Source organism: Rhinatrema bivittatum, chromosome 6, assembly GCF_901001135.1.
Source record: "Rhinatrema bivittatum chromosome 6, aRhiBiv1.1, whole genome shotgun sequence".
NCBI lineage: Eukaryota > Metazoa > Chordata > Amphibia > Gymnophiona > Rhinatrematidae > Rhinatrema > Rhinatrema bivittatum.
This window is the reverse complement of record NC_042620.1, coordinates 262,429,293-262,441,379: the sequence shown is the minus strand read 5'-3', so window position 1 is coordinate 262,441,379 and position 12,087 is coordinate 262,429,293. Positions and strand designations below refer to the sequence as shown.

At 42.4% G+C, this 12,087-nt stretch overlaps 1 protein-coding gene and 1 long non-coding RNA gene across 4 annotated transcripts in view; both read left to right on the top strand.

The window, feature by feature from the left end:
• Nucleotides 1-5,064, top strand: part of LOC115094216 (sulfotransferase 1 family member D1-like) — a 56,063-nt gene extending 50,999 nt beyond the window's left edge. For all 3 annotated transcript variants that reach the window (XM_029607030.1, XM_029607031.1, XM_029607032.1), the window contains exon 8: nucleotides 4,624-5,064. In XM_029607030.1, coding sequence (XP_029462890.1) covers nucleotides 4,624-4,736 — 113 coding nt within the window. In that variant the 3' untranslated portion in view covers nucleotides 4,737-5,064. The remainder of the gene's footprint in view (nucleotides 1-4,623) is intronic.
• A 2,302-nt stretch (nucleotides 5,065-7,366) lies between these two features.
• Nucleotides 7,367-10,985, top strand: LOC115094215. Its single transcript, XR_003857510.1, has 2 exons — nucleotides 7,367-9,501; nucleotides 9,917-10,985. It is a non-coding gene; the product is annotated as an uncharacterized LOC115094215 (long non-coding RNA).
• The last annotated feature ends 1,102 nt before the right edge of the window (nucleotides 10,986-12,087 follow it).

Here is a 12,087-nt window from a genome sequence, read left to right as displayed (position 1 = left end):
GAAGAACGAAAGAAATCTCCACCGGAGGATTTATCCTTCGCAAATTTTGTTCAGGATATGGTGGACACCATACCGTTTACTCTGGTAGCTGAAGAGGAAGCTAGACAGCAAACACTAGAGGTCCTCCGATTCGTGGACCCTCCAAAACAAGTCTTGGCTATACCTGTCCACGAAGTCCTCCTAGACTTACAGCACAGACTCTGGGAGCACCCTTGCTCAATACCATCCATAAATAAGAGAGTGGACACCACTTATTTGGTACAATCTGTCCCCGGTTACCAGAAACCACAACTGCCACATCAATCAGTTGTTGTGGAGTCTGCACAAAAGAAATCAAAACGGATAAGGCCTCATTCCTCTACTCCTCCAGGCAAGGATCATAGATTCTTGGATTCCCTGGGCAGAAAAATTTATCAAGGAGCCATGCTAAACACAAGAATTGCATCATATCAGTTATACATGACGCAATATCAGAGAAACCTGTGGAAACAGATGCAAGATTTTTCAAATTCGTTACCACAGCAATATCAAGAAGCAGCCCAAGCAATTATACACAAAGGATTTGAAGCTGGCAAGCACGAAGTCCGAGCCACTTATGATAGTTTTGAAACAGCCTCCAGAGTAGCGGCCTCTGGTATAAGTGCGAGGCGCTGGCATGGCTTAAAAGCCTCGGACCTCAGGCCTGAGGTCCAAGAAAAGTTGGTTGATTTGCCATGTGGGGGCGACAACCTTTTTGGCTCTAAGGTACAGGATGCTGTAACACAATTAAAGGAACACACAGAAACTCTGCGTCAACTGTCGTCAGTTCCACAGGACTCTGCTACATCATCATCTCGACGACCTCCAAGGAAGGAATCTCGACGACCCTTCTACAGACAGAGGCGTTATTACCCTCCAGCATCAAGAGGCAGATCTTCTAGGCCGCAGCAAAGATCTCAGCCCAGGCAACCTAGAGCTGCTAGGCCTCAACCTCCGCTGCAGACGGGACCGGCTGCAGGCTTTTGAGGCCATCACCAGAGACCAAAGCCATCTCTACAACCCTCAGCCAGATCTACCGGTAGGAGGCCGAGTATCCTCCTTTTACAACCATTGGATACAAATAACAACAGACCAATGGGTACTCTCAATAATATCTCGAGGTTACCAACTCAATTTTGTCTCAGTTCCAAGAGATTCTCCTCCAAAACCTCTTCTACTAAGCGAAAATCACATAATTCATCTACAAGTAGAATTATCCACCCTTCTGAGAGCCAGAGCTGTAGAGCCGGTGCCCCGGACTCAACAGGGCAGAGGATTCTATTCCAGTTATTTCCTCATTCCAAAGAAAACCGGAGGCCTACATCCCATCCTAGACCTCAGAAATCTCAACAAATTTCTGAAGAAAGAAAAGTTCAGGATGGTTTCTCTAGGCACCATGCTTCCACTTCTTCAAATAGGAGATTGGCTTTGTTCTCTGGATCTACAAGACGCTTACGCTCACATTCCAATATTCCCTCCTCATCGCAAGTATCTGCGCTTCCTGGTGGGTCATCAGCATTTCCAGTACAGAGTACTACCATTCGGACTCGCTTCAGCTCCCAGAGTATTTACAAAATGCCTGGCAGTAATAGCAGCACACTTACCCAAGGAAAGTGTCCACGTCTTCCCTTATCTGGACGACTGGCTAATCAGGAGTCAATTTCAACAAGGAGCAATAACTTCTCTCAATCGAACAATTGCTCTACTTCACTCTATGGGAGTTCTCATCAATTATCAAAAGTCCCATCTCATTCCGTCTCATCTGCTTCAATTCATTGGAGCAGAATTGAACACCATCCTCTCAAAAGCCTTTCTACCCGACGATCGGGCAGAGACACTTGCACGATTGGCAAACTCGCTACACTCAAAGAAACAAGCAACAGCTCATCAGTTTCTAACCTTACTAGGCCACATGGCCTCCACAGTTCATGTCACTCCTATGGCAAGGCTAGCCATGAGGCTAACCCAATAGACTTTACGATCACAATGGATCCAAGCCATTCAACCATTATCCTCTTCAGTTCAAGTGACCCACCAGTTAAGATCATCTCTACTTTGGTGGGCGAACAAGGACAACTTGCGTAAGGGCCAACCTTGCCAACAACCAGTCCCACAGATAACTTTAACTACAGATGCATCCACCTTAGGTTGGGGAGCTCACATAGACAATCTCCAAACCCAGGGTACTTGGACAAAACTCGAAGCAATGTTTCAAATCAATTTCCTGGAACTTCGAGCTATACATTATGCGCTGCATGCGTTCAAGGACTGCCTTTCACACAAGACTGTTCTGATCCAAAACGGACAACTCAGTAGCCATGTGGTACATCAACAAACAGGGAGGTACAGGCTCGTATCTCCTTTGTCAAGAAGCCGCTCAGATTTGGGACTGGACCCTGACACACTCAATGTTTCTCCGGGCCACTTATCTGGCAGGAATTCACAACGTAGTGGCAGATCGACTCAGTCGTCAGTTCCAACCACAAGAATGATCCCTGGATCCCTTAGTAGCGACCAGGATATTTCAACTTTGGGGGCAACCAATAATAGACCTCTTTGCATCACACCTGAATCACAAAGTGGACAAATTCTGCGCTCTGCACAGACAGAATCACTAGACAGCCAAGAACGCCTTTGCTCGCCCTTGGAACTCATGTCTTCTATACGCGTATTCTCCGATATCGCTCATAACCAAAACTCTAGTGAAGCTACAACACGACAAGGGGTCCATGATATTCATAGCCTCGTATTGGCCTCGACAAGTATGGTTTCCCACACTTCAAGACCTCTCGATCAGAGAACCAATTCGCCTGGGTGTAGCTCCCACTCTCATAACTCAGGATCAGGGCCGGTTGTGCCATCCCAACCTTCAATCCCTATCCCTGACAGCATGGATGTTGAAAGCTTGATTTTACAACCACTCAATCTTTCAACCAATGTATCTCAAGTGCTTATAGCTTCACGTAAACCTTCAACAAGAAAGAATTATTCTTCAAAATGGAAAAGGTTTACTTTGTGGTGCATGCAAAAGAGCATTGACCCTTTCTCCTACCCCACAACTTCTCTGCTGGACTACTTATGCCATCTTTCAGATTCCGGTCTCCAGACCTCATCTGTAAGAGTACATTTAAGTGCAATCTCAGCTTACCATAACAAGATGGGAGATGCACCAATATCCATACAACCTCTTGTCAGTAGGTTTATGAGAGATTTAACTCAACTTAACCACCAATTCGGCCACCAGTCACAGAATGGGACCTGAATCTGGTCTTAACAAGGCTCATGCGTTCTCCTTTCGAACCCATGAATTCCTGTGATATTACATTTCTCACATGGAAGACTATCTTCCTCATAGCCATTACATCGGCTAGAAGGGTTAGTGAGTTACAAGCACTTGTCACGTACTCACCCTATACAAAATTCCTACATGACAGAGTGGTTCTCCGTACACATCCAAAATTCCTCCCCAAGGTAGTTACGGAATTCCACTTGAACCAATCCATAGTTTTACCCATATTCTTTCCAAGACCTCATTCTCACCAAGGAGAATGGGCCTTACATACCTTGGACTGTAAGCGTGCGCTAGCATTTTATTTAGACCGCACTGCAGCCAACAAGAAATCCACTCAACTCTTTGTATCTTATGATCCAAACAAACCGGGTAAAGCAGTGGGTAAACATACTCTCTCCAATTGGCTAGCAGATTGCATACAGTTCTGCTATGAAAAAGCAGGCCTTCCTCTCCAAGGGCGAGTAAAGGCGCATTCAGTACGAGCAATGTCAATCTAGGTAGCACAATATCGGTCAGTGCCAATTCTTAACATATGTTAAGCAGCAACATGGAGTTCTCTTCACACCTTTGCAGCTCATTACTGTTTGGACAAAGAAGGATGACAAGATTCAGCTTACGGACAATCTGTCTTAAAGAACTTATTTCCAGTATAATCCCAACTCCTTCTACATCCAGCCTACTGTGATCTTCGGCTGCCTCATTTTCTCCATCAATACTTCAGTGTTGCTTCACTACAAAATGACTCAGCCTCTAGCTTGCTAATCACCCATATGTGAGGACTAGCATCCTGCTTGTCCTGGGATAAAGCAAAATTGCTTACCTTGTACTAGGTGTTATCCCAGGACAGCAAGATGTAGTCCTCACGAAACCCACCCGCCACCCCGCGGAGTTGGGTCCGATACGTTTTATTATTTTATTTTTTGCTAAAGCTTATTGCTACATACGAGACTGAAGGGAGACCCCTGTGGCTGAGAATATCATGGCATGCTGGGCATACTCAGTGGGCGCAGAGTGCCAGTCAAAAGTTTCTAGAAACTTTGACAGAAAATTTTCCGCAATAGGGTTCCATCAATGATGTCACTCATATGTGAGGACTACATTCTGCTGTCCTGGGTTAACACATATTACAAGGTAAGCAATTTTGCTTTATCTTATGACAGATGCCATTCTCCCACTCTAGATACTAATAGCCCATACCTAGCACTGTTATTGCCTACTTGCCATACTTGTCTCATACCGGATGCTGATAAACCTTGCCTGTTTTTGAATAAATGAGAATCTTGTTTCTGACTGCCATCTCCTTTGACTTGAAGGCATTGCCGGGGACTGGAAGAATTACTTTACTGTAGCTCAGAACGAGGCATTTGATGCTGATTACACCAGAAAGATGGCGGGGACGGGACTGCGATTCAGAACTGAGCTTTGAATACTGGCTTCCTCATGCCTGCCTCCTGCAGGATTCATCTTTCTTTCTCGATGCTTTTTCCCTCTCTTTTCAGCACTTATCTGAATTGGCCTTTCCTACTGCTCTTCACCAACTTGCATCACTGTCCTGCCAGATGTTCTCCTGCTTTCCAGCCAGTACAGCTGGGGCTCTAGGTACACTGTCCCATGCACCTGCTCCTGAATGAACAGAAGAACATCAAGAACTGAATGATGCAGTCAGAGAGCAGGAAAATGTGTCAGAAATATACAGAAATAGCACCAGTTGTCTTAAGCACCACTGGCCTGATTAAAGAGAACTTCCTAGTGAACTTTCGATGTTATGTGTATTTATTACACCCTATGAGCACCAGAAGGAAGCTCTCTTTGGCACAAGGCACATATTAAAAAACGCAGTAACAGTAAAGTTGAAAAGGAGATTGTAAAGAAATGCAACCTGAGACATCCCTGAACATTACTAGAACCATGCAGAACTTCCAAAACGTAGAATTTGTAAATTCTTAGGCCAACTCTGCTTCTCTCTCTAAGTACACGATTGGTACAAAATGGCACAAAGGGGCCTTTGATAATCAGAGGAAATTCCACTACTCTACAGAGCCAGGAGGAGAAAGAATCTACTGATAAAAGATAAAGTAATTTGAATTACGCTGAGATAGAATGATGGAGGGCTATACACAGAGATGTGCAAAAGGAAATAAAAGTAATGATCTCAACAAAGTCATTGCTGCCAGGGTCTTGAAAGTTATAGAAAATTCTTCTGGAGATGTGCAAGCTTGTAATGATAGATTAAATCAGTGGTTCTCAACCTTTTTTTGGCCTGGATACACCTGACAAATGGTTCTCACATGCGTGACACACTGAACATGTGACTGTCACAGGGCTAAATGTAAACACATACACTTTGCATCCACAGGAACCCCTTCGACCCCCAACAATGGGTGCAGAGCAGAACTAGGCATTACCTGTACAATTCACCATACAAAAAAAGATATTCTGGTTCTGCTGACATCTCAGAAAAGCAAAACAACTTCCATTTACTACCAGGCACAATAGCCCTGCTTATGAAAAGACTGTAATTTACCACCAATGTGTGTCCTATTGAGAAAACCCCAGAAATAAGTTTGATATGAATGCTTGCATGCTAGTAAAATAACTCACTTTGGTCACACATACAGAACTGACATTCACCAAGTACAGAAAGACCACAAATTATAAATATGGAGACAGAAGCTGGAATGGAAACTCAAAAAAGCTATTCTGCATGCAGTGCAAACCTGGAGAAATGGAAAGAGAAATATAGTACCAAACATATTTATTTATTTATTTAATTATTTGTTGATTTTTATATACCGACATTCGTCGGTATATAACATAGTCCCAGGATTTGCAATAATGCACACAAACTAACCCGCACAAACTTACACCTGTATTATGGAACACATTCCAAACAGTAACAACCCTATCTATGAAAAGGCAACACTACAAATATTAAACCAGGCCATAAACAATAATGCACCTCCTATTAGGAAAACAGAACAAGCTAAACTGCTATAAATCCCCACACAGAAATAACTGTAAAGCTATACTAATAAATGTTACAAAACAGCGGCTGAACAGAATAATAACCAACAATTAAAAACTCATAAAAATTATTAAAAATTGTCCAAATATCAATAAAATATTTCAAAAAAGGAGACATCACGTAATACCCAATAATTAAAATGGCAGTCAATCAAGAAAAATAAACTTAAAAGGCTTCCTTTACTTACCCTCTCCAGCAGCTCTCCTACTCCTTTACCTTCCAGGCCAATAGCACTCACCAGAAGCAGCAGTGGCTGCAGAAGCTCTGTCCTCACTGTCCTCTTCCTTAGTGCCCACAACCAGACATACATACCAATTAGACTCCATACTAGTCTTTTACATATCAGTGACCTCCCCGACTAGTCTCTCACACCTGTCACATCCCTGACCAGTTTCTCTCTCACATACACACCAGTCGCCTTCCTGACCAGTATATCTCCCTCACATACACAAACCAGTCACCTCCCTAACCAGTCTGTCTCCCTCACATACACCAGTCATCTCCCTGTCCACTGTCTCCCTCACACACACACACACACACCAATCTCCTCCCTGCCCAGTCTCTCTCTCTCTCTCTCTCTCACAGAAACATACACCTCCCTGCCCAGTCTCTCTCTCTCTCTCTCTCTCTCTCTCACAGAAACATACACCTCCCTGACCAGTCTGTCTCTCTCACAGAAACATTTATTTATATTTTTATTTATTTATAACTTTTATATACCGGCATTCGTAAAAAAAAAACATCATGTCGGTTTACAGACAACTGAGAAAGGAAATTACAATGATAGATGGAGGAAGGATATGAAGTTAAAAGGTGACAACTTTACTGTAGAGCCAACGGGCGCCACAGTTATTACATGAGATTACATGTGGTTAACCAGGTTGGACATCTCACCTCCCTGTCCACTCTGTCTCCCTCACACACACACACACACACACCAGTCCCCTCCCTGACCAGTCTGTCTCTCTCTCTCACAGAAACATGTCACCTCCCTGACCAGTCTGTCTCTTACTTTCATGCTCTCTCTCTCAATCACACATATGCTGTCAATCACACTTGCACAAACATGCTCTTACATACAAGCTCTCAATCATACACACATGCTTTCTCTCCCTCTGGTTCGCTCTCACTTATGACCCCCCTCCTCCCCAGCATAAATGGCAGCTGAAGTAGCCTCCTCATCCAGCCCCTATGGCCCGAGAATGAAGAATCCCTTCAGCTGTGGGGGCTAACTCTGTTCTTTCTCTCATCGCTGATCACTGGATGTGTTTCATTTTGGTCCGGGTCTGCGCTGCTGCCAGTAATTTATGCAGCATGGTCTTGTCTTCTTCCCGTGTACCCCACTGTTCATCACTTCCTGTTCCAGGCCATGGGGATGGGAAGAAGAAAGGGCCATGCTGCTGATGTTGCGATATATTGTAACTGAACCTTTTGGTACCTGCTAGAATGTACTATAGTACCATTCACCAACCTTAATTTATGTGCCTACATGTAAACCGATGTGATGGTATATAACTTAGCAACGGTATAGAAAAGATTTTAAATAAATAAATATATATGCGGATACATTTACCTACAGTAGGGGAAGCATTCCTAGGGATGGATTTGGGTGGAGTTTGGTAAATTCGGATGTCTGATTGCAATTTCAAACATATGTAGATATTTTTAGCTGAAAAAAGTACCCATGCAAATAGCAGTGCAGATTTGTGTTGTTATATAAGGCTGTTGTAATTCATGATCTTACTTTACAGCCATTTATAATAACTGTTAAGTTAAAAATTTTCAGGATCGATAACAAAATGGAAAGATTCCATTAAATTAATTCAAGTTTACGATTATAGTGTCTCAAGTTTATAATTTTTGTATGTTCAACACAACAACAAAAAAATACAATGTACATTGTCTAGCAATTGCCACTAATGGTGAATGATTAGAAGTAACTGGATACTGAGTCAAAACTCAGTTCCTGGTCGGCTGACGATGGGCGTTGCATTAACAATTGCGTGATCAGAATGTGTGACTTCCATATCTGATACCATTAGTCTTAAAATACTGTCAGCGGTGCAGATCGTATGCAAGCCTCACTCTTTTTTCTTTTTTTTTAGTTTATTTGTTATCCAATTATTTAAGCATCTTTTTTGAATTAGCTAATTCATTGTGCTAAGGAAACTAGGGATTCACCTACTATTTCATACACGCCGCTTTTGAATTAATCTTATTATTCCTAATTTTTGTTTGTTTGTTTTATACTCTTTTTATCATTTTTACAAATATAAGATTAAATTTATATTTGCAGAAAATAGGTACAAACACAAAATAATATTTATGTGGAAATAATATTTAAAGAAAACAAGCAAAAGAATTGTAACCATTACAAGCCCACAATCTTAGAGGAGAGGAAAAAATGAGAAGCACAATTTACTCTTGTAAGCACAAGTAAGAAACAATGAAGTCTAGAGGCATCATTTTACAAAAAACAATCTTATACCTAGATCTAAATCTTAGCATCAAGAAATGATCTTAACTGTGAAGGGTCACAAAAAAGATAATGATCGTCATTACATTTCACAAGACATTTGCATGGAAAATGAAGAAAGAATACACCAGAAATATCCAGCACTTCTTGTCTCATCTGCAAGAACTGCTTGCGTCTAGCTTGAGTTTCCATTGAAACATCAGGAAAACGCCACGTTTTATACTTGAAGAAAAATCAAATGAAGAAATTTTTACCTGACTCAGAGACAAAAGATATCAAGAAAGTAGCCCACGAGGTGACTTCATTCTGCGAAGTCTCCAGAAAAGCCGACAGTTCTAAAGTGTCCATGTTCGACTGAGGTTGCACAGAACCTTCTTGTGTTGTAGGCATCGCTACCCGCTTCTTTTGAGGAAGATAAAATATCTTGTTCAAGGGTGGCAATGTCTCTAGGGTAAACTTTAACAACTCTCTAGGTCTGATCAAAGAAGTAAATGGAAAGTTCAATATTCTAACAGAAGATCTTACCTTATTTTCCATAACTTCCAACTAACATTAGAGTTTTAAATTATCTTTTTGCAGACTTTCATTATGAACTTGATTTGCAGATACTTTCCTTTCATGAGAGCCTCGATGTCATCAAGTCGTTTAGAAATATTAGAGGTGTTTAAAACCATGAGAGGTCTAGAACAGGTAAATGTGAATCGGTTATTTTCTCTTTCAGATAAGACTGGGGGCACTCCATGAAGTTAGCATTTGACACATTTAAAACTAATCGGGGAAAGTTCTTTTTCACTCAATGCACAATTAAACTCTGGAATTTGTTGCCAGGGGATGTGGTTAGTGCAGTTAGTGTAGCTGGGTTTAAAAAAGGATTAGATAAGTTCTTTGAGGAGAAGTCAATTACCTGCTATTAATTAACGGTAAGTTGACTTAGAAAATAGCCACTGCTAGTACTAGCAACGGTAACATGGAATAGACTTAGGTTTTGGGTACTTGCCAGGTTCTTATGGCCTGGATTGGCCACTGTTGGAAACAGGATGCTGGGCTTGATGGACTCTTGGTCTGACCCAGTATGGCATGTTCTTATGTTCTTATGTTCATATAGTATTGAGAATACCTAAAGCTGACCAAATAGACTCTAAGGAGATCTCACCTTCAACCCCTCATTCGTTCTTCTCTCTTCGCGGTGTGGAGGGCAAAAGAGCAGTCCGAAGAATCCCCGCAGACCCGGAGTCTCCAAGAAACTTGGGAGCACCAGGTACTGGAGCCGATGCCAGAGCCCGCTATTCACGCCCCAAACCGTCCAAGGAGGTAATGGCTGTCGGATCCGACACATCTGTGTCCAAACCTATAGGATTAGCCGCGTCAACGGGGGAGGATGTGTGCCAGCAAGAACCAACAGCTCCAGCCCTGGGGCGGAATCGATGGCTGCACCGGGGCTGAGGGAAACCTTGCCTTCAGACCAGGGAGAGGCTTCTCCATCAGCCCCCAGCAGCACGAAGGACCGGCCTCGGAGAGGAGGCAGAAAACTCTGAGGCAAAGAAGGGCCCAAGGGATTGCTATAAAGAAGCCGACGAATGTAACGTGGGAGGGAGGCGAAATTCCCCTTCCCTTGTCTTCCCCATGAAAAAGTTCTGCCCAGATCCCAGAGTTACCGCGTCCTGCCTCTAGAATGCCATCTTGCATCTCCCCTATTATTCCTACTTTGAACATTACTGGGTCATAGGAAACACAGAATTGTTTAATTTGTACCCTCTTTATTGCACACGAAAGGACTAGTTGCAATTAAACAGAAGTACCATGGCGAGAACTCGTAATTCTCATTATTGTGCTTGAGGGTCACAAGAGTTTTCTCTGCATTGTAAATAAGTAGAAATAAAGGTCAAGAACCAGGTAGTGCTTTTTTATTGAACTAACTTAGGACATTTGTGACTAGCTTTTGGGAAAGAGAGTAAAATGAGATAAGGCTGGGAGAGTCTGAATATATAAATAAATTGTAGGTTGGATTACGACATCAGTGTTTGTTTTCAAAGCCGTAAAACCTTGGCCTTTATTCTGCCCCTCCAGTTCTAGCTTTCTGACAATCACCTAATCTGAGGTAAAAAAAAAAAACTGGTGAGAAGTTTCACAAATAAATTCCAAAGGAAGAAAAAATGTGCAAAACCCTGTAAGTTGTGGAACTCCCTCCCAGAGTCACTGCGTCAGATAACAGAAAGAAAGAGTTTTAAGCGTGAACTGAAAACATGGCTCTTTAGAAATGCATGTGATTTAACGTAAAACACCAAAGTGCTGCATACATCACTGACAAAAATCTTAGATAATTTTAGTAGAATGAGCAATAAGTATTGAGCAATGTAAAGTGCAACATGACAACTTACTGATTAATATGTGAAAGATAATGAAATAGTAGTTTGTAATATGTAATTTCCATCATAGCCCCCTAGTTAACATGTACTTGATGTTGATGTGTTGACCTAGAATATGTATTTGCTGTTGTGTTGACCTAGAATATGAATGTTGACCCAGAATATGAATACTGATTTTGTAAATTGTTGTGATCTTCTTTTGGAACGATGGTATATAAATCGCCTAAATAAATAAATATACCCACCTCCATACTTCCCCATAAACATACAGCCTCCTCTCTTATTCACGCACACACTCACAAATACACATCCTCCTATCTCATCTACATATGCACACTCCCAAATGCACAACCTCCTCTCTCATACACACAGTCCCCTCTGACAGACACACACAGACTCCTCTCTCATACACACACACACATATACTCCCAAACACATAGCTTCCTATCTCATCTACACATGTACACTCCCAAATACACAACCTCTTCTCTCATACACACAGTCCCCTCTGACAGACACACACAGACTCCTCTCTCATGCACACACACATACTCTCAAACACACATCCTCCTATCTCATCTACACATGCACACTCCCAAATGCACAACCTCCTCTCTCATACACACAGCCCTCTGTCTTAGACACAGGAAGGTTCGCTGTCCCTTTCCTTAAAACCTTCCCAACCTTTCTTCTCTCTCCCTTGTGCCTCTTGTCTCTCAATATGCCCTTCCTCTCCTCTGAGCACTCCTCTCTTGTGCTGCCCTTCTGTCTCTAGTCCCCTCCCTCCCCAAACTCTTGCCTTTCTCTCCTTCCTTCTTCCCTCCTATCTCCCTCTCTTCCCCAGTGTCTTCCTCTTTCTCTATCTCCTTTCCTCCAGTGTCCCCCTGTCTCCTTTGTGCCTCTTCTGTTT